This window comes from Oncorhynchus masou, chromosome 5, assembly GCF_036934945.1.
Source record: "Oncorhynchus masou masou isolate Uvic2021 chromosome 5, UVic_Omas_1.1, whole genome shotgun sequence".
Lineage (NCBI taxonomy): Eukaryota > Metazoa > Chordata > Actinopteri > Salmoniformes > Salmonidae > Oncorhynchus > Oncorhynchus masou.
Genome location: NC_088216.1, coordinates 80,221,063 through 80,245,157, shown reverse-complemented (window position 1 = coordinate 80,245,157; position 24,095 = coordinate 80,221,063). Strand labels below are relative to the sequence as shown.

The 24,095-nt window shown below is 42.9% G+C and overlaps 1 protein-coding gene across 1 annotated transcript; it reads right to left on the bottom strand.

Annotated features, from left to right (window-relative positions):
* Window positions 1-858: 858 nt before the first annotated feature.
* Window positions 859-9,125, bottom strand: LOC135540342 (protein ILRUN-like). Its single transcript, XM_064966933.1, has 5 exons — window positions 8,830-9,125; window positions 7,993-8,147; window positions 7,642-7,839; window positions 5,613-5,920; window positions 859-2,649 (listed from the first exon to the last, which is right to left on the bottom strand). Exons 1-5 carry the CDS (start codon window positions 8,985-8,987, stop codon window positions 2,614-2,616), a joined length of 855 nt encoding a protein of 284 aa, XP_064823005.1. The 5' UTR covers window positions 8,988-9,125; the 3' UTR covers window positions 859-2,613.
* Window positions 9,126-24,095: the final 14,970 nt, after the last annotated feature.

Here is a 24,095-nt window from a genome sequence, read left to right as displayed (position 1 = left end):
GCACTGTATATAGTTTATTTTACATGTGTATGCACTGTATATAGTTTATTTTACATGTGTATGCACTGTATATCGTTTATTTTCCGCTCTTCATGACATACGATGTGATTTAAGGTGCAGCTATCAGCAAAGTCCGTGCGAGTAGTACAAAAGTGCAAGTGAAGGTTCACGGAAGGTAAACGTGTTCATTTGGGGGATGCTGTGGGACTTTTTCCATTCAATTTTTTTATTGCTTTTGAGCATGTCTGAACTTTAGTCATTGTGATAACACCACTTAAGTCAGTGTACAGTAAGATGAAGAAGTGAGATGGCCTACACTGAACCCTGGATAGAAGAGCCCACTGTGAGGAAACAGCATACCTGTCCCATAAACCAACGACCACACCATAAATGTGGGAAGCAACCCCTCTGTCACCACTACTGCTTACTTCTCACCAATAGACTTGCAGTTGTTTGTATTGCAACAGTAATGTTTTTCTCAGGGACCCAATACCTCATTGTTCTGTCATTTGGGAACTGCAGCCTCATCCTAGTGGTTAGAGTGTTGGACTCGTAACCGAAAGGTTGCAAGATCAATATCCCTGAGCTGACAAAGTAAAAAAAAAATCTGTCGTTCTGCCCCTGAACAAGGCAGTTAACCCACTGTTCCTAGGCCATCATTGAAAATAAGAATTTGTTCTTAACTAGTTAAAAAATATATTTAAAAAATCCTAGCGAAAGAGAACATATAACTGTGCTGTTGTCTCCTTGCCAAACGGGGCCGATTCCAAGGACTCATGACCGTCACCTGCTAACCAATGTTTCAAACAGTGTGTTACATAAGTCAAAACTGAGTCAAAAAATAAACCTGGTGCCACGTTTTCTGTTTCAGTGTTAATTTAATCGTACAAATGTTCATTTATACATATAGGAAAAAGGCTTTAATTTGACATTTTCTCTTCTCACGAATGTTCTATCATAAGACTATGCAAACGCGCCACTCTCCATGCCATCTTGCTTAAAACTGCACCCTCCCACCAAAATAAAAAAACAGAATAAAGCTAAGAATTAAACACTCTCTGGTTTCAGAGTAAAATGCAGAACAGTGAACACAGAGGACTAACATAATGCCCTTGACAAATATATAAATATGAAAGGCTGGTGTGAAAGCACAACAACCACAAGAAAACAGGGACTTTTCATCAGAAGAAACCATAAGATAAGACTCTTGTATGAGCATCTACAAGATCTTTACTCTATGAATAACAATTGTCATCAATTTCCTTGTTTTTCATTTACTCATAACCTTGTGGAAATTGTGAAACATTGAAGGAGAGAAATCTTGATTGCTTGAAGAACGTGAAGGTAAATAAAATAAATTAAAATAACATTCCAAATGGGAAACAAATTGCATAACATGTTGTTAACTTGGTTGATACCATGTAATTGTAAACATTAATTAACATGACTACATCTCGTAATAGAGCATTCCACTTTGACGCAGAGGAATGAATGAATTCCAGGGTTGAACCTGTCCTTTTGAGCGTATGTACCCACTCTACTTAATTTGACAATCAAAACGGGACACAACGTTGTTAAGTGTGGAAGAAAACTAAAACACTGAGAATATATACTACTACAACAGACAATAATATCTAGATCCAGACAGCATACAGAAACTAAATCAAATCACCACTTGTAAACATCTGAAGTGACATCGTGCAAACTGCAGAAACAAAACAAACGGTGCTGATATTGTCAATGGCTTGAGCAGTCACAAACCCAGAATTTAAATACCTCTCCCTATGATGGGAAAGGGAAGTCTACTTTTCAATGTCTGTAGTGATGTGTCAGAGACCATTTGGTTTGATTGTTTAGTTAATAGCACCATCTGCTGGCTCTAAAGAACAAGCGTTACCACTGAATGATCCATATGTGTCGTAAGTACAGTACAGCAAAGGCTTGTTTACGGGGCAACTCATTCACAGGCCTGTATCCTAATTTCTGAAACACCTGTGGAGAATTATATTTTTTTAATTAGTATTATTTTACATAACCTACCTGGCCTACATACATAGGTCACCACAACTTCTTTACCAAAGTTGTATCCACCACTGTGTTCAGTAAAATCCAAAAGGAAACTATACACGTGCACACATGCACAATTCAGAAAACACAGACAAGGATTCAAATCCTACAATAATAGCTCAACAGGCAAAATAGTTTTAGATGGCTTTTTCTCACACATTTCATTTGCTCAAGCTCACACACATCCATCCTTTTGCTAAGCTCAACCAGCAGTGCCTACCCTACACTAATGAGGTGTGTTGACAGCTACAAATAATAACAAAACATGTATGTAGTAGAATTTAGGATTTATAGCACTCTTTATGTAGCATTCACTCATGCTGATCTTGGGAGGGTGCTGATGATGCTGGTAGGGTGTTCACTGGGATAGGTGCCTCCTTGTTCTCACTGTAGCTTGTGTTTTGGTTGAATGGGGTAGGGCTCAAGGGAGAGAGTTGTCTAGAGTCTGTATGAAATGTGTCCCTCCCCTCTCCAGTGCCCCTGCCGCAGGTCAGCATCAGCATGCCCAGGTCTGTTCAGCACCACCTGGCCTGGGTCTCCATCTGTCTAACTCTGGCCTAACGGATAGGGTCCATGAACACCCTGAGGGGAGAGACAGAACACAGTCAACACTATGTATTCTACGAGTTATAATCTTTCTGTTATTTTTCTATTTTTCACTCTGCATTGTTGGGAAGTATTTCACTGTTAGTCTACACTTGTTGTTTACGAAGCATGTGGCAAATACATATATTTTTATTATTATTTTGATTTGCATGATAGAAGTTCAGTGATCGCCCTGTAGCATTCACATCTGTAATTATGAAGTACTTTGAAAGGCTGGTCATGACAGACATCAACACCATCATCTCAGACACCATAGATCCACTCCAATTCGCATACTGCTTCAACAGATCCACAGATGACGTTATCTCAATTGTACTTCACATTGCCCTCTCGCACCTGTATAAGAGGGGAAATAACTCAGACTTCAGGTCAGCATTTAACACCATAGTCCCCTCCAGGCTCATCACCAAGCTAGGGACCCTGGGACTGATGGATATGAGTCAGCCTACAGGAAGGAGATCAGCGACTTAGCAGTGTGGTGTCAGGACAACAACTTCTCCCTCAACGCCAGTAAGACCAAGGAGCTTTGTGGACTATAGTTAAAAGACGGGAGAGCACATCCACATCCACAGGGCTGTTGTGGAGCAGGTCAGGAGCTTCAAGTTCCTTGGTGTCCACATCACTAAGGACCTAACATGGTCCACACACACCTGCACAGTTGTAAAGAGGGCATGGTAGCGCCTATTCCCCCTCAGGATGCAGAAAATATTTGGTATGGGCCCTCGGATCCTCCAAAAGTTTGACAGCTGCACCATCGAGAGCACCTTGACTGGCTGCATCACAGCTTGATATGGTAAATGCACCACCCTTGACCGCAAAGCGCTTGAGGGTGGTGCGGACAGCGCAGTACTTCACTGGGGGCCGAGCTCCCTGCCATCCAGGACCTCTATATCAGGCAGTGTCAGAGGAAGGCCCGAAAAAATGCCAAAAGACTCCGCCCACCCAAGCAAGGCTGTTCACTCTGCTACCGTCCGGCAAGCTCCGAGCCCGCTTCTACCCCCAAGCCATAAGACAGCTAAATAGTCCATTAAGGGTGCCCAAAATATCTTCACTGACCCTACGCACACTCACTAGACTATATACAGTGAATTCGCAAAGTATTCAGAGTCCTTCACTTTCCCCCCATTTTGTTACGTTACAGCCCTATTCTAAAATGGATTCTAAAAAATTTCCTCAATCTACACACAATAATGACGAAGCGAAAACGGGTTAAGATATTTTTGCAACTTTATAAAAAATACTTATATACATAAGTATTCAGACCCTTTGCTATGAGACTTGAAATTGAGCTCAGGTACATCCTGTTTCCATTGATCATCCCTTTTCTCCACAATTTCGTGATATCCAACTTGTAGTTACAGTCTTGTCCCATCGCTGCAACACCTGTACGGACTCGGCAGAGGCGAAGGTCGAGAGCCATGCTCCCCCCGAAACACGACCCCGCCAAGCCACACTTCTTCTTGACACACTGCCCGCTTAACCCTGAAGCCAGCCGCACCAATTTGTCGGAGGAAACACTGTACAGCTGGCGACCGAGGCAGCTTGCATGCACCCGGCCCGCCACAAGGAGTCGCTAGAGCGAGATGGGACAAGGACAATCTAGCCCGGCCAAACCCTCCCCTAACCCGGACGATGCTGGGCCCCTACATTCAGCACAGCTGTATTTTTCAGAAAGATAAGCTCAGCCGTATGTAAGGAAGTACCTCAGTCCATTACTGGCTCAATAAAATCTGTGAATGAGCAACAGAAGCAAGTGTTTCTGAACAGACTAGTTTACCCAGCCAAGAGTGGCAGTAAGTTAACAATGCTGGAATAAAATGGATTGCTCTGACAGAAGTAGGAGGTGATTTAGAGCAGGCACACACAGCTCTGAGGGCTATTGCACCAGTATATGGTTGTGAACTGACAAAGGGTTATTATCGCATAAACAGGTATATTAATAAAAGGGGAATAAACTGGGTAGATGGTGGATGTTATTGCTCAGTGAAAACCACCAACTGACACGTAGGACCAGTTTCCCAGAAACAGATTAGGACTAAAAGGTGCTTTCAATGGCGAATATCAGTTGAGAATGCTTTTTAGTCCAGGATTAGGCTTAATATGGGTCTGGGAAACCCGTAGAGTTGACCTTTAGAGCAGGGGTGTCAAACATACGGCCCATGAACCCATTCAATCCGGTGGTTTGAGCAAACAAAATAGCACATTTTGTTTTGGGGGACACACACACACAATCTCAATCAACACTGAAATTACTAAAACTAGGCCTCCCGAGTGGCGCAGCGGTCTATGGCACTGAGGCACTTGAGGTTTCACTACAGACCCAGGTTTAAACCCAGGCTGTATCAGCAGCCCGTGACCGGGCAGCGTAAAATTGGCCCAGCGTCGTCTGGGTTAGGGAAGGGTTTGGTCGGGCCGGGATTTCCTTGTCCCACCATGCTCTAGCCTGCAAACTGAGTTCAGTCACCAGCTGGACGATATTTCCTCTGACAAATTGGTGAGGCTGGCTTCCGGGTTAAGCAAGTAGAGTGTGAAGAAGCAGTGTGGCTTGGCAGGGTCCTGTTTCGGAGGACTCTTGACCTTTGCCTCTCCCAAGTCCGTAGGGGAGATGCAGTGATGGGACAAGACGAACTACCAATTGGGAAGAAAAATGGGTAAAAGTACAAAAAAATATATAGATGAAACTGAGTAGAAATGATAACGGCTCTACAATTACAGTCTCTTCACTCTGTCCAGCTTGTTAACAGTCAGGGAGCACAAAAAAATTCCAAAAGCGCTGGCGAGTCATTTTTATGGTGGGGGAAATATAACCAATTTTAAGAGCAGCCCTCCAGACCTCACAGGGATATTCCCCAATGCTGGAAGGGTGGGGCCTGAGTGAAAAAGTTTGGGAACGCCTGCCTTAGAGGCAAGCTAACCTTGGTTCATTCATTCATACATACCTGACTGTAAGTCACTACTGACAGATTGTTTTGTAGCCCATTCGATGTTCTATTTACAGCATTGTGAGACAGTCCGTTTTCATCTTGCTGGATGGCGTCCTGCCTGCCCTCCCAGGCTCCTCCAGGCTCTTTGAAGTTGTTGTCGTCTCCGGCATCGTGTTTGCTCTTCTGTGGCGAGGCAAAAGGGTTGAAGTCTCCCTCTACGTTGCGGTGCGGCTGGGTGTTGAACTCCGTCTCGAAGCAGGAAAGCTGCTGTGTCACGCCCAAAAGGCCACCCACCTCCACGCTGAGGATCACCCAGATGACGTCTGTGTGGACAGAGAAGGTGACACACACCAGGCATTAAAGGTGACTTGTTCTGTCCAGGAGACAGCACTGGTGGTAGTGATAGGAGTTAAACACCCAAAATGCTCAGTAGTCAATTAGAAAAAAGTTTACTTAACATTTTGGTCAAGTTGACCAATTTCATGACATTGATTGACTCAATGTCTTGAAAAAGTACTTCACACTAAAAACGTTTCATGGGTCCGAAATGGATCCGTGGCTTTCCCACCCGACCCAATATATATATATTTTTTTTCCTCACTGAGACACGTTCAGAATAGACCAGAGGACAGTCAGACCCGTTCCGAAAAGGACAGTGGAAAACAGACCCGTGCTGGTTCAGATCCGAGAGTAGAAAGAGAGAGAAAGAAACCTCCAACTGGGCGCTGCCAGCGCCATCAATAAACAAGCCATATTGGCCAAATGATCCACAAGCACATCCTTAAAAAAATGTTTTGTTGTGTTTCGATGTGCAGCATATTCAAAACATTAGAATCTATTCATTGCTTTATTAGTTTTTACTTTCATAAAAAAATATTTGTCTATGTCACAGTTCAGCTGTCGGAGATTTGAGCGATAAATGCATCAGGGCATTGCATGCATATAGGCCTAAATGATATTGTATGATATTAATTACATTTTTATATTAAAAACTTAAAAAACTTCTTAAAACTTTTAAGAATTATATTGTTAGATTAAAGGAGTAAGTCTGGTTGGCCTAAAACCTTCTTCCTCACCTCAAATTCAACTGTCGAAGTCAGTTGGAGTGCCGGAGTGCACTGCCTTCATATGCCTGCATTAAGCCTAATAATAGCCATACGCCACCAAACCTTCACAAAAGTTGCTTAACTTTATTAGGGTAATATATATATATATATATTTCTCTCTGTCTGTCTGTCTGTCTCTCTCTCTCCGTCTGTCTGTCTCTCCGTCTGTCTGTCTCTCCGTCTGTCTGTCTCTCCGTCTGTCTGTCTCTCCGTCTGTCTGTCTCTCCGTCTGTCTGTCTCTCTCTCAGCAGGTGCATGTGAGGGAAGCAGCCGGAACCAGTTTCAGCTGGACAAAAGCTGTACGTATTATTGAGTTGCAATTAGCTGACACAGATAACAAGCTCGCAGTTATCACACAAACACAAAATTAGGACAGGTCCAATTGGGTCCAGTCAGTAAATGCATTTTAATTCCAAGACACGTGGCAATTATATCAGACCTGACCAATATCTGAGACAAAAGTCCGAATTTAGGACCCAGACCAGCTACGGTCCCGTGTCGGATCTCAGAATTTCAGGTCTGTTGAAACCGTGAAGACCTGTAGTCAGCACACAAACATGCAGGTTGACATTTAATGTCATGAGTCTTGCCCTTTAGGCAGAACTGAGCAGTTTCTGCTAGATGGGCCAGCAGCAAAGTCAAAATTGGCTATATTGTAAAAATTAATGGAAACAAACAATAGCTTTTTGGTCTTAATTAAAAGGTTAGGCATTATGGTTAGCAGTGTGGTTAGGGATAAAATCAGATTTTATGACTTTGTGGCAGTGCCAGCTACTGACCACTCAGCAGAGATGCCTCCAGAACAAGATCCATGTCGATAAACGCTAACCTGCCACAAACATGCAAAGGTTAACATGTGTGGATAATTTCTAGACTTGGTTACACACTTATAAAACATGTTGTCCACAAAACAGTGTGTCTGCACCGTTTGGACCTACCTCCGTAAAACAGCCCTGTGGGTGTGCACATCCTCCATTGGCCCTGGTACATGCCGGGCGCTGCGGGGCTACGCATCTGCACACTGACGTCTGAGATCTCCTGGGGTTCCAGACAGCGCACCATCACTATGTTGACGTGGCCAAACTGGTCCCCTCCAATGTACTTCAGACATACCCCAGGTGGCCAGGAATCTGCACCTGTGAAAGAGACAGACAAAGAGATTACACACGTTTACAGGCCAGTGGTTTCCGGGTATTGCATTGCTGTGAAGGTTTTTCTTCTTGTGTGCCATTACATTAATGAATCATATGTATGGCGATATGATGTAGAAGTCTGAAAGGTAACCCCACCTGTGTTCTGTATCCTCCAGGTCTTTGTGAATGGTGTGTCGGGGGGAACAGACTCTCCCTCACCAATCGTCACATCCTCCACAAAGGACATGGATGGTGTGTTGATGCTGGGACTCTCAACATCATAATAGGCACCGATGGCTGCCTGTAGATTCCTATTTTAATGGCAAAAGACATTTAGAAGAGTGGGTGAGTCAATGCCATGTTTAATTAGCAAGTATTCAAACATGATCCAGTTCCTGAAACTACTTCACAACAAGAACATTTAAAAGAAGGAAAAAAAATGTAAAAGTATATCTTGCTGATAATGATTTTCCCTTGCAAGAATGAGTCGAGGCCATTTATCAGGATAGTTTTATTTTGTTCAGTGATAAAGTCTTGATCACAAACCTAGATTAGCTCACTACCGATTAAATTACGTCATATCTCAAACACTTGTTAGGTGATATAAAATGTACGCCGAGAGCCTCTTGGCGCAAGCTTTATCATTAGCGGTATATCTAGACCACAACTATTTCAAACGCTTACAACTAATGCTAGCTAACGTTACACAATTAACAAATCTGGTCAGGTTAGTTATGGTGAATATTTATGTTGCAATACGTCCTTTTGTTTTTAGCAAAGGTTAGCTAGACTTAATTTGTAACAGATGACCAGTGACTAACTATCTGGCGTTCGCTACAGTTTCACATAGCTATGTCCTAACAGCAATGACAGTCCGTGCAAAATATCGACACAAGAAGCTATACATGCAAGAGAAAAAGAGAGCCTCGGGGACTACTCAAAATGTACCGAGCTAGCTACTATACAAGCTAGGCCCCACATCCCCGAACTCACCAGTTGCTCATGTCAAGGAAGAAAGCGCATCCTGCCGGGTTGACCTGGAACCCCAGCAGTCTTTGGAACTCTGAGATGAGGACGTCCTTGTCAGTGGTGCCCATGCAGTTGAATTTCTGAACGAACTCCGGGTCCAGGTCTATGTCCATGCCCTCCATTGGCAGGTCTCCCGTGGCAGCGACGAGGGGTTCTCTCCTAATTTAGTCCGAGGCCTTGTCCAGTCATAACAACCAGTTCAACAACAACAAGCGTAATACGCATGGCTGCGGGAGGGACAACGTTGGACGTCGGTGCAATCGAACGTCACCTTTCGTCACGGTGTATGGACTAGAATTAGAAATTAAAATAATTAATTTAATAGGATGTCTATGTGTGGACTTTTGTTTTACGTCATCTGTTGCTATTCGAATTATTATTTTCATTGGATTTTCTTTCGTTAATGATAACAGATTCGGTCATTCAATTAATGCTATTCATCCGTCTTTTTGTAGTTACTATACTAAACAAAATATAAACGCAACAATTTCAAAGATTTGACTGAGTTACAGTTCATAGAATGAAATCAGTCAATTTAAATACATTCATTCGGCCGTTATTTATGGATTTCACATGACTGGGCAGTGGCACAGCCATGGGAGGGCTTAGCCCCAGCCACTTGGGAGCCAAACCCAGTCAGTTTTTCACCACAAAATGGATTTATTTCAGACAGAAATACCCCTCCTCTGGGATCTTTTATTCCAGCTCATGAAACACTTTACATGTTGCGTTTATATATATATTGTTCAGTATTGTTAGCTCTGGTCCATGGCACAGCTATATATTTGGATTTCAGTAACTTGGTTAACCTGCTTTTTTTGTATCCCACAGATACAAAAAAGCTATGCAAGCTACTTACCTTACGGGTGATACGTACCTTACACATGACTCGCCAGCCTTTCATTTTCAGGGTTTGACACACACACACATAAACTTTACATGTCCATCAACCTATTTAAGTACCTCACACCCTACAGAAACCTGTAGGTCATGAGAGAACCTTCATAAATCCGCAGAACGTTAATAACCTATTTATTCACACTTTATGTAGTATCCTGAAATACTTAGTCCATATCGCATGACTCTGTATTTCATTTAAAGTTATACCCCTTTGGTAATTTATAACGCATACATAAATGCCTTGTATCATATGACGCTGTATTAACTATGAAGTCAGACACCTTGGGTCATTCATAACACAGACATAAATGCCTTGTATGTGTCTGACCGGATCGATTCGATCTTAAGTAGCAACATTTGAAATTGTGTTTTTTACATTGGATAAAAGTAGAGACTTAAAGCTAAAAAATAGTATATCATACACTACAGTTGAGGAACAATGAGAAAGTAATTCTGCTTTGAAAGTTGATAAACTGGTAACCTCACTTTTGAGAAAATGGCCTTTGAATGTTTTGGTAGACCTACTGGAGAGCTCTTCTTTGTCTCCACACATTCAGCATCGTTCACACACTCTTAAGCTTTAGCCCCACCCATCTCTTTAAGAGTTGATCCAAGCGTTATGTCCTAACAACAGCAGCCAAGCACTCAAGCTAACATGCTAGCTACTTCCAGACACATGAGAGAACAGCTCACTCTGACCATTTTATTCGCCCTAGCAGATCTGGTTAGGCTGTTCTTATGTTATCCAGAGCATTGGTGACTGCAACTGTGCTGCTGGCAACAATTTATTATTTTTTTGCCAACGATAACTGACACCTGCTATATTCAACGGGTGTTGAGCGTTCGTAAGTTATTCTGTGCTCGGGCACACTCAGGCAAGATTGCTCTGAAATCTAGGTAGATAGCCAGAGAGAATTTACCAGCTACGTCTATCAACAGCTGTCGCAATCAAATCAAATCAAATTTTATTTGTCACATACACATGGTTAGCAGATGTTAATGCGAGTGTAGCGAAATGCTTGTGCTTCTAGTTCCGACAATGCAGTAATAACCAACAAGTAATCTAACTAACAATTCCTAAACTACTGTCTTATACACAGTGTAAGGGGATAAAGAATATGTACATAAGGATATATGAATGAGTGATGGTACAGAGCAGCATAGGCAAGATACAGTAGATGGTATCGAGTACAGTATATACATATGAGATGAGTATGTAAACAAAGTGGCATAGTTAAAGTGGCTAGTGATACATGTATTACATAAGGATGCAGTCGATGATATAGAGTACAGTATATACGTATGCATATGAGATGAATAATGTAGGGAAGTAACATTATATAAGGTAGCATTGTTTAAAGTGGCTAGTGATATATTTACATCATTTCCCATCAATTCCCATTATTAAAGTGGCTGGAGTTGAGTCAGTGTCAGTGTGTTGGCAGCAGCCACTCAATGTTAGTGGTGGCTGTTTAACAGTCTGATGGCCTTGAGATAGAAGCTGTTTTTCAGTCTCTTGGTCCCAGCTTTGATGCACCTGTACTGACCTCGCCTTCTGGATGATAGCGGGATGAACAGGCAGTGGCTCGGGTGGTTGATGTCCTTGATGATCTTTATGGCCTTCCTGTAACATCGGGTGGTGTAGGTGTCCTGGAGGGCAGGTAGTTTGCCCCCGGTGATGCGTTGTGCAGACCTCACTACCCTCTGGAGAGCCTTACGGTTGAGGGCGGAGCAGTTGCCGTACCAGGCGGTGATACAGCCCGCCAGGATGCTCTCGATTGTGCATCTGTAGAAGTTTGTGAGTGCTTTTGGTGACAAGCCAAATTCCTTCAGCCTCCTGAGGTTGAAGAGGCGCTGCTGCGCCTTCTTCACGATGCTGTCTGTGTGAGTGGACCAATTCAGTTTGTCTGTGATGTGTATGCCGAGGAACATAAAACTTGCTACTCTCTCCACTACTGTTCCATCGATGTGGATAGGGGGGTGTTCCCTCTGCTGTTTCCTGAAGTCCACAATCATCTCCTTAGTTTTGTTGACGTTGAGTGTGAGGTTATTTTCCTGACACCACACTCCGAGGGCCCTCACCTCCTTCCTGTAGGCCGTCTCGTCGTTGTTGGTAATCAAGCCTACCACTGTTGTGTCGTCCGCAAACTTGATGATTGAGTTGGAGGCGTGCGTGGCCACGCAGTCGTGGGTGAACAGGGAGTACAGGAGAGGGCTCAGAACGCACCCTTGTGGGGCCCCAGTGTTGAGGATCAGCGGGGAGGAGATGTTGTTACCTACCCTCACCACCTGGGGGCGGCCCGTCAGGAAGTCCAGTACCCAGTTGCACAGGGCGGGGTCGAGACCCAGGGTCTCGAGTTTGATGACGAGCTTGGAGGGTACTATGGTGTTGAATGCCGAGCTGTAGTCGATGAACAGCATTCTCACATAGGTATTCCTCTTGTCCAGATGGGTTAGGGCAGTGTGCAGTGTGGTTGAGATTGCATCGTCTGTGGACCTATTTGGGCGGTAAGCAAATTGGAGTGGGTCTAGGGTGTCAGGTAGGGTGGAGGTGATATGGTCCTTGACTAGTCTCTCAAAGCACTTCATGATGACGGAAGTGAGTGCTACGGGGCGGTAGTCGTTTAGCTCAGTTACCTTAGCTTTCTTGGGAACAGGAACAATGGTGGCCCTCTTGAAGCATGTGGGAACAGCAGACTGGTATAGGGATTGATTGAATATGTCCGTAAACACACCAGCCGGCTGGTCTGCGCATGCTCTGAGGGCGCGGCTGGGGATGCCGTCTGGGCCTGCAGCCTTGCGAGGGTTAACACGTTTAAATGTTTTACTCACCTCGGCTACAGTGAAGGAGAGACCGCATGTTTCCGTTGCAGGCCGTGTCAGTGGCACTGTATTGTCCTCAAAGCGGGCAAAATAGTTATTTAGTCTGCCTGGGAGCAAGACATCCTGGTCCGTGACTGGGCTGGATTTCTTCCTGTAGTCCGTGATTGACTGTAGACCCTGCCACATGCCTCTTGTGTCTGAGCCGTTGAATTGAGATTCTACTTTGTCTCTGTACTGACGCTTAGCTTGTTTGATAGCCTTACGGAGGGAATAGCTGCACTGTTTGTATTCAGTCATGTTACCAGACACCTTGCCCTGATTGAAAGCAGTGGTTCGCGCTTTCAGTTTCACGTGAATGCTGCCATCAATCCACGGTTTCTGGTTAGGGAATGTTTTAATCGTTGCTATGGGAACGACATCTTCAATGCACGTTCTAATGAACTCGCACACCGAATCAGCGTATTCGTCAATGTTGTTGCCTGATGCAATACGAAACATGTCCCAGTCCACGTGATGGAAGCAGTCTTGGAGTGTGGAGTCAGCTTGGTCGGACCAGCGTTGGACAGACCTCAGCGTGGGAGCTTCTTTTTTTAGTTTTTGTCTGTAGGCAGGTATCAGCAAAATGGAGTCGTGGTCAGCTTTTCCGAAAGGGGGGCGGAGCAGGGCCTTATATGCGTTGCGGAAGTTAGAGTAACAGTGATCCAAGGTTTTTCCACCCCTGGTTGCGCAATCGATATGCTGATAAAATTTAGGGAGTCTTGTTTTCAGATTAGCCTTGTTAAAATCCCCAGCAACAATGAATGCTGAATTCTCTTGGTAGATAATGTGGTCTACATTTGATTGTGAGGAATTCTAAATCAGGTGAACAGAAGGATTTGAGTTCCTGTATGTTTCTTTCATCGCACCATGCCTCGTTAGCCATAAGGCATACACCCCACCCCTCTTCTTACCAGAAAGGTGTTTGTTTCTGTCGGCGCGATGCGTGGAGAAACCCGTTGGCTGCACCGCTTCGGATAGCGTCTCTCCAGTGAGCCATGTTTCCGTGAAGCACAGAACGTTACAGTCTCTGATGTCCCTCTGGAATGCTACCCTTGCTCAGATTTCATCAACCTTGTTGTCAAGAGACTGGACATTGGCAAGAAGAATGCTAGGAAGTGGGGCACGATGTGCCCGTCTCCGTAGTCTGACCAGAAGACCGCCTCGTTTCCCTCTTTTTCGGAGTCATTTTTTTGGGTCGCTGCATGCGATCCATTCCGTTGTCCTGTTTGTAAGGCAGAACACAGGATCCGCGTCGCAAAAAACATATTCTTGGTCGTACTGATGGTGAGTTGACGCTGATCTTATATACAGTAGTTCTTCTCGACTGTATGTAATGAAACCTAAGATGACCTGGGGTACTAATGTAAGAAATAACACGTAAAAAAACAAAAAACTGCATAGTTTCCTAGGAACGCGAAGCGAGGCGGCCATCTCTGTCGGCGCCGGAAGTACATGACATCATGAACATTCTATTGAAATGGATACTTGCATTGTGGAGTCTTTTGTTAAGACATGTAGCTAGCTAGCTAAACAATTAACCATAATCCCAACTCACAACGTTATTACTCTGCATGAAGAGAACCAACCGGTTCAATGTTAGCTAGATAATATTAGCCTATAACTAACAAAGCAAATGGCTCTGAGATACAAATAATATTACTACACAGTTCATACATGTAACGTTAATTAGTGAGTCAGCCAGCTAACATTAGCTAGCTAGCTAACAGTACACTTAACTTGAAATGAAAATGACTTTCTGACAAAATTAGAAACGTGTAATATCTGAAAATGCTATCTAGAACATCTTACCCATATACGTGGATGGACGCTTCTCCCTCTCTGTTACGGATGTCATGGTTGCTCTTAGTTTGAAGATGTAATCCGGAGACAGGTGTTTTCTCCATCTCCTTAGCTATCATACTCTATTTCCACTGATTTCAAAACCCGGTCCTCCAGAAAGTTGAGAGCAACACTTATGCCATTCTACTACGCAATTCATTTTTTTAAAGCCGCGTCAGACAGGATTACCTACACATACTGACCAGATCAAATAGACAGAAGCATGCTACATGCACCAGTGAGCTGAGATAAGGGGGGACTTTACCTAGCAGGGTCTTGTAGATGACCTGGAGCCAGTGGGATGGTGACGAGTATGAAGCGAGTGCCAGCCAACGAGAGCGTACAGGTGCAGTGGGTAGTATATGGGGCTTTGGTGACAAAACGGATGGCACTGTGATAGACTGCATCCAATTTATTGAGTAGGGTATTAGAGGCTATTTTGTAAATGACATCGCCGAAGTCGAGGATTGGTAGGATGGTCAGTTTTACAAGGGTATGTTTGGCAGCATGAGTGAAGGATGCTTTGTTGCGAAATAGGAAGCCAATTCTAGATTTAACTTTTGATTGGAGATGTTTGATGTGAGTCAGGAAGGAGAGTTTACAGTCTAACCAGACACCTAGGTATTTGTAGTTGTCCACATATTCTAAGTCAGAACTGTCCAGAGTCGTGATGTTGGACAGACAGGCAGGTGCAGGCAGCGATCGGTTGAAGAGCATGCATTTAGTTTTACTTGTATTTAAGAGCAATTGGAGGCCACGAAAGAAGAGTTGTATGGCATTGAAGCTCGCCTGGAGGGTTGTTAACACAGTGTCCAAAGAAGGGCCAGAAGCATACAGAATGGTGTCGTCTGTGTAAAGGTGGATCAGAGACTCACCAACAGCAAGAGCGACATCATTGATATATACAGAGAAGAGAGTCGGTCCATGAATTGAACCCTGTGGCACCCCCCATAGAGACTGCCAGAGGTCCGGACAACATACCCTCCGATTTGACACACTGAACTCAAACAGAGAAGTAGTTGGTGAACCAGGCGAGGCAATCATTTGAGAAACCAAGGCTGTCGAGTCTGCCGATGAGGATGTGGTACTTGACAGAGTCGAAAGCCTTGGCCAGGTCAATGAATACGGCTGCACAGTATTGTTTCTTATCAATGGCGGTTAAGATATCGTCTAGGACCTTGAGCGTGGCTGAGGTGCACCCATGACCAGCTCTGAAACCAGATTGCATAGCGGAGAAGGTATGGTGGGATTCGAAATGGTCGGTAATCTGTTTGTTGACTTGGCTTTTGAAGACAGGGTAGGATAGTTATAGATCTGTAGCAGTTTGGATCAAGAGTGTCCCCCCATTTGAAGAGGGGGATGACCGCAGCTGCTTTCCAATCTTTGGGAATCTCAGATGACACGAAAGAGAGGTTGAAAAGGATCAAGTGGGCCACTTTCTTTTGTAACACAACACAGTAGGGCCTAAATGCATTTGTGTGATACAAATGTAACACAAACAATATCATACATTTATTTATTTAAAAAAATAATTATTTCCCTTTTTCACAGAATCCAATTAGTAGTTACAGTCTTGTCTCATCGCTGCAACTCCTGTACAGACTCGGGAGAGGTGAAGGTCGTGTGTCCTCTGAAACACAACCTAACCAAGCCAAGCCACACTACTTCTTGACACAATGCCCTTGAAACCTTGAAGCCAGCCACACCAATGTGTTGGGGGAAACACTGTACACTTGGCAACCGTGTCGGTGTGCACTACACCCAGTCTGCCAAGGATATCCCTGCTGGCCAAACCCTTCCCTAACCCGGACGACGCTGGGCCGATTGTGTGTTGACCCATGGGTCTCCCAGTCGCAGCCGGCTGTGACAGAGCCTGGACTCAAACCCAGAATCTCTAGTGTGCTAGCTGCCTTAGACCACTGCGCCATTCGGGAGGCCCTCTCATACAACATTTCAAAAAATCTACTTAAAGAAGACAAATGCTGTTGCTCGTAGGGAGCGTTTCAAGACTGGTAAGACAGATGAGCTGGGGGACTAGTTGACCGGGATCTTTGATAGCCAGCAACCTCTGGAAGGTATCCCTGATGATAACCATTTGGACAATTCAGATGGGGGGACCGTTCCAAACCTCATTTGGTAGGACACTTTCATTCAACATGTGTCCCCGGATTGCAGGAAATATGTAATGTTTAATAATATAATATATTGCAATCCCATTATAAAAATGAAATAATGTTGTCAAATGCAGCAGCGTAATCATTTTCTAGAGGCAGATGATTACCATAGCTTGGAGAGGACTTGAAGGTTAGCCCACTACAGGATGAAGGTCATGCATGAGAAACTGGCCATTGAATTTCATGGGCGCAAACTAAAGTATTTTAAAGAAGAGCATGATATGAAGATGCACATCCTTCATGTTGAATTGTCTATGAAGGAGGAGGAGAGAAACATGAAGCAGCAGCAGTACCAATGTTCTTCTCGAACCAGCACCTGTTCGGGGTCCCAAAAATTCCATTTGTGAATTAAAAAATGTTTTGTTACCAATCCAGGGCTATTGTTTGAGCTATCTTTGTTGTGAGAAGTGCTGCATAGCCAAAGCATCTCAGCGGGCTAGTCAATATCTGTCATTGTCTGCCTCAACCATGGGATCATCTGGGTCATCCTCATCTTCAATGCAAGGATCTGGGCACCAATGCTGTTTGAGGTCATTGAGACACACTGCTGTTGCAATCGTGACAATTCAGCAATTTCTTTGTTGAAAGCGCAATGTGTTTCTGAGACCCTGGAAACGACTCCTCCATACACCAAACATGCACTCCACTACACCTCTGGTGCGGATATGAGCTTGGTTGTACCATTGTTGCTCAGGTCCTATTGCATGAAGATAGCGGGTGAGCAAGAAGTTGGTCTGTGCATACCCACTGTCACCAAGTATGATTCCCCTATGTTGTCCTCCTTCAAGCTGAGTATACAAAGAGAAGTTTTGGAAAATCCTTGTGTCATGAGTTGCACCTTTACAACTTGCCTCGATGTTGGAGAATTGCACACTGGAAGTGCACACACTTTGTACATTTATTGAGAATCAGTTTTTAAGATTCCTGTACTCCTCAGCATCTGCTGTAGCGGTACAGTTGATGGGAATATGGCATTCCCGTATTCATAGAACCTTATAGGTGGCTTGGGCAGCAGCATCAGGGACCTTTATGTAATTGTATTTCACTTCACATATAGCATTGCAGACTTTGCATTGCAGACTTTGTATTCTGCATACAGTCTGTTCACTTACACCACACAAATCTCCTGTTTCACAATGGAAGGTTCCAGATGCCAAAAAAAGGTCATCAGTACTTGAATGGAAGGAGTGATGGGTCTTCCCAGAAGAGAGTCAGATTAAAGCCTTGGCTCAAGCAAACAAATGTCAACTACATTTTCTTTGTACATACCGAAACGGTCACAGAAATTAATTTCATTAAAATCCTTCAGTGGGTTGCTCTTGACTATAACCACCTTTCTGTCTAGCCTTGGTTGTGCTCTTTGATCGTCATTGAAATAGTCAAGGTAATCCCTTTTCCTCCATTGCCAAGGTCAACCTGGGGGCCAACATCGGTGAGAAAGACCCACTGCAGCTCATGAAAACATAAAGAGAATGTGAAAGACTACTACCAGAAATGGATGGAGGAGAAGGCACAGAGCCTCATCGATAAAACAAGCAGGGTTGGATAGGTTACTTTTTAAATGTAATCCGTTACTAGTTACCTGTCCAAAATTGTTATCAGTAATGTAACTTTTGGATTACCCAAACTCAGTAACTTAATCAGATTACATTTAGTTTATTTTAGATTATGTTCCCTTTAAAAGGCATTAGAAGAAGACAAAAATGTATGTTACCAATTGAACAACATTATTGCAGGATAAATCAATGTTAAAGTTAACATAGCTTGCCATATATGGATGTTACATTTTACTTTGTTTTTTTACGTAGGCTTCTTCTAGCCCATCGCTTTCTATTATATTTTATACAATTAAATGATATCTTTACATTAATAGATATAATTTAAAAGTCCAAAAAGGGACAACTACAGATTGCCTCTGTAAGTCTATCAAAAGTGTGAGAGTTTGAGCATGTGTCCATTAGGCCTATTGATGTATTTATTTAATCAGCATGAATTAGATTGAGCAATAGAAGCCCCACTTTTATTCCACAGGCTGGGATCCGCACTATGCAGCTGTTGCAAGAACGCATTTTTCCCTGGCTGCCCACTGGTTTGAAAAACAATGATTGATAGGCAGCTTAAACTTCTTGAATTCAACCATTATTGGGTTCAAATACAGATTTGTGAACAGCCATCCACAACAACTAAATGAGAGAGCAGCAGTGTGATTCACATCAATGCGCTATGTAGATATCAATAATAAGTTATATCCGTAGTGCCGTAGACTACAACACTGCTGTCATTCGTACCGCCAATTCTTTATTCAAGTTGGATCATCTTTGGATGCCGACAGCAGTCGCACCATTGGAAGACAGCGCTTGGACTGTAGCCTACAACTGTAGCCTATTTCTGAGCTATGTTCGAATACCCGTACTAACATACTGTATACAACATACTTAATGAGTATATACTACATACTATATACAATTAGTTAATTTCATTTACTATAAACGAACAGTATGCTTTCAGTTGAGCATACTAGCTCTTCACCTGTCTACTGGAAGTTGATGCTGTTGCTATGCAACCTCTTGCTAGCTAGTTAGCATAACAAATTACTAGTTAGACATTCGGGTCTGTTAGAAAGAGGAGGAAGGGAAGCGCTACTAAGGTACACAGTAGTACACTTTGGTTGACAGAAGATGCTCTTTGGTAAAAGTGGTGAATTGGTCATCAAAAACAAAGGAGGACCAAGGCACTCCTTAAATTCAATCTGGAGTGCCAGAGTGCGCTCGTAGATTCAGAACATTGTCAGATTGTCCATTTTTAAATTCAGAGCGTTTCACTCTCGGAGTGCACACTGGACGCTCAGGCCTCGGAGTAGGGTTGGTTTGAGCATTTTGACCTTACAACTGCAGTCAAGCACCCAAGCTAACATTGGCTAGCTTGCTAGCTACTTACAGACACAAATGAGACCACTCCGACCATTTTACTTGCCCTAGCAGAGCTGGTTAGGCAGTTTACATGTTAACCAGAGCATTGGTGACTGTAACTGTGCTGCTGGCAACAATTTGATTAGAGGTTTACTGACACCGGCCATATTCAACAGGTGTTGAGCGCTGTAAATTCATTATTCTGCAGTGAAAGTGCTCTGAAATCGGAGTAGATAGAACGCACAATGACTATACCATTTAGCTAAGTTAAAATGACGGGAATAATCAAGTCAATAAACATTGGGTAGTTAGTTAGATAGCCCATATATATTTAATATACTGTCAAGTTTGATGTATAAGTAGCCAACAAACGTTAGGTAGCTAACTAACAACATACCGGTAATGATACGTTATGTGGTTCGTAAGAACAGCGTAGCTAACAAATTGTCAGCCAATTTAACATGTGAGGTAACTTATTTGAAAAGTCATTACTTTATTATATTGCTCAGCATTTTCTTAACATTTGTCATAATTAGTTAAAGCAATGAATTTGTATCTGCTCTCGTTGTACTTTGACTGCATATTTTCAGGCATTTTCTTCAAATCTGGAAACAATGTGAAGCCACACCCATTTCCTGAAGAATTGCATTATGGGCCCTAAAGTATGGAAATAGTGTGTATACTTCATATTTTGGCGAATTTAGTACGACACCCTGGAACTTTTGGCATACCAACTATATCCATACTATGACCAATAAGCATACTATATACTCAATTCACGTCACAAATAGTGTGGTTAGTGCGGTTAGTATGAGTATTCAAACACAGCTCTGCTCTTTTCCCACGATTCATCAAACACATTGTGTGTTTTATCATAGTGGTCTTTGACTTGTGGTCAGACTTGCTCAGGTGGAACAAACTTAAATTTGTGTAATTTTTCAATGCTAATTTGAATGTCAGAAAACAGAGAAGTGTCAAAGATTGTTTTTTGCAAACATACTTTCTGAATGTAAAAGTAATCGTCTAAATAATCGTCTAGTTTTTCAAAAGTATCTGTAATCTGATTACAATATTTTTGCTGGTAATTTAACGAATTACAATTACCCTAAATTTGTAATCCCTTACATGTAACAGATTACATGTAATCTGTTACTCCCCAACCCTGAAAACAAGTAAGCACATATGGAGGGGGATAGCTAAACATTCAGCAGATGCTATGCAGTTTTGTTCACAAGCCCATAATAATCATATAGTGTGAATAATGTAGAGAATTCAGGGGTAGCCCTGACCAGGATTTGAACACCAGTCCAGCAACTGTCAGCCCAACACCTTAGCCCTTACGCACTAATCATCAAGGGCAGAGATCCCAACCTCTTTTACACGAAGAGATCCCAACCTCTTTTAAGGTCGCGACACTACCCCCTTCCTTTGAGTCCTCATGCGTCTTTATGCCAAGTCCTTCACTTTAACAAACGCCTCTCCGATGGCCTCACTGTCACCATCCCACGTTTCACACCAATGTAGAGAATTGAGGGGTAGCCCCGACCGGGACTCAAATCAGGTTCCAGCCACTGTCAACCCAACACCTTAGCCCGAGGTGTTGTTTGTTTAGGTGTTGGGTCGCTACAATAAGTTAACATGTTGCCTTGTGTTTTCCTCCTCAGCGGATGCCTTCCAATCGGGGAAGATCCCGCCGAGTCCGTTCACTGGTTCCCTAGTTCGTTATGGTTTTATCGGCTTGTCAAAAAAATATCTTCAAAAAGTAGGTTAACATCGCACGTTCATCCAAAATAATTCCAGCATCCGAACAGTGCACTGTGCACCCGCCAACTTTCCTTGAATTTTAAGTGGCTGAAACAATATCACTATAGAAAATATTCAAGCGAGCGAAACAGCGTCCCTCTGTCTTACTATGTGTGGCCCATGTATCTGATGCTGTCTGGCAAAAAAAGTGTATGACATGCCTTACTCTTTTTTTCCAGACAGCATCAGATTAATGGGCTACACATACTTGAGACAGAGGGGCACTGCTTTTCTCGTTCAGATGCTTAAATCTAGGCTTGATGCGTCATTATTTTGGCTTGCGTCTCGGTTAAATAAATGGTCAATATTTAAATGTTTTATTTGGATGGGCAAGGAGGTACGGTACGGAGGGCCAGGCCCCATAAGGCCCGCCCATAATGTCGGCCCTATACTGGGGACTGAGCTTTTGCAGCGTTCATAACATCTCCTACTATTGTAAAAATGAGCATGTGACTGAGAAACGCCCCTCCAGCTCATAATTACTAGTGTGATCCCTGAGCTCTGACTTCTCTTACATGCTGAACTCTGATCACTACTAAATAAATGACCCTTGATAACAATTTCAGCAGTTAAATGCAACAACAAAACATTATTTATAAAAAGCAATCTATTGATATTGTTTTTGAACACTATAATTTGTTTACAAGCATGATAGCTGTTGTTTTAGTTTATGGTTGACAAAGCTTGTTTGCCATTAGCCAATTTGTGTTTCTCAACCATTTCAATGTGAAAGCATTCAACTGTTTTATCTGACTTCACAACTGGTAATTACCCCCTTCCCACTTGGTTATGAACGCAGCAATAAACCTTTGATTTGTGAACCACAGGTGGCCCTCCACACCCAGGCATGCTATCAGTGCCCGGGCCCCAAATGAATGGTCATGGTCCTGCTATGATAAAAAATGAGGGGCCCCTCACCACATGGAATGATGCCTGGAGGTGAGATTGTTGACCCAACACTTAAATTATATATTGTTGATGTAAATATATTTTTGATAATTGGGCCATTTACATGCAGATGATGTTCATGCATGGTCAAGGCCCACAAGATTTGATAGAATGGATTCATAAGGGACATGTATACTCGACCATGATTAGGATCTAATGTGAATAACAAGTTAAACCAGTTAAGATATCTGTGATGTTTGCTGTCCTGTAGGCCAGGTATGCGAACACCAATGGGCCACATGCAGATGATGCCTGGCCCACATTAGATGCGCCCCCATCGGCCAATGATGCTAATCAGGCCAGGTATGATCCAGCCAGACAGATGAGACCCAAAATCAAGTGGTTCTGCACTGCAATACATGCTCTTTGGAGGTCACTGCTGCCCAAAACGCATTGTTTGGGTTTTGGAAATGGCCACCTATTGTCTCGACTCAAAAAACCCTTTTGGTTCGAGTGAACACTGTGTTTCAGCGAGCTCCCGTGGCATTAGTTAATTTTTCTCTTTATATTAATTTCTTAACTTGAAAAGGTAGTACAATTTGCAAAACAAGTTACTCTACAATGAGTCTTGACGGATATGTCAAAAGTTTCTGACAACATGCCCGGCAGAACTACTAAGAATCCAACCAAAGCCACTACCCCTGTAGGGCTCCCGAGTGGTGCAGCGGCCTAAGGCACTGCATCTCATTTTGACTATATTAATTGGTGCAATGACAGATAACAGACTGTGTTTATGTAAGTGGAACATTAGAGGGAGCCATAATCCCATAAAAAAAATGTTTTTAAAGTACTCTCTTTTACAAAAAAAAAACTACAAAAAAAAAAATATATATAAGCACAGACTTTGTACCAAAATTGGTGGATGTTGGCTTTAACCTTTGGATTAATAAGGGCATAGGCAGACTAAATTATGTATATGCTGACAAGATTCTAATGTCATTTGAGCAGATGGTTGAGAAATATCGGCTCCCAAAGCAGGACTTTTCCCGCTTTCTACAAGTCAGACATGTTTCAACCAACAACTTGGTTGACAACCCTGATGTGTCATTGAAAGAATGCTTGTTTTCTTCACAACGCAAAATGTCTGTAAGTTTATTTTATGACACTTTAAGGTCCTTTTCTACCGTAGACACACAGGGGGTCAAGCGAGTGTGGGAGAATGAACTGTCTGTTACTATTGTTGAGGAGATGTGGGAGGACATTTTGGAGATATGCAAAAACAATATCTATCTGTAATCGCATTAGAGCAATCCAATTATGAATAATACACACATTGCATATATCTCCAAATCGCAGACATGCTTTTAACCCTTTCTCCTCTCCTCAGTATCTTAAATGTAAAACGGATACATGCACCCTTACACATTTCTTATGGCAATGTTCCAAATTACAAAGGCACTGGTCTAAAGGTACTTCAAGAAATTCCATGGGTCGACCTAGAATGAAACTCAATTTCTTTGCTGTTTGTTCTCCCTAGTAAGCATGATACTTCTGCGCGTCACAGAAGGCTGTACAACATTCCTACCTCCGCAGCGAGGAAAAACATCCTCTTGCAGTGGATTAGTGACATCTATTCAAGGTTGGCACATGCAAACACCTCTTATCCCTTGGGTTTTGTTATTCCAATGTAAAATGGGCTTTTTTAGACCCACAAACTTGTATTTTTTTCAATAAATAACATTAGTAGACTTGAACATGTATGTTGGTCTTCAATCATTTTGTTTGAATAATAGATGGATGACAGAGGCTCCTAACTATCTAGAGCTTCATAAAATGAGAACACCTGTTGTTTAGT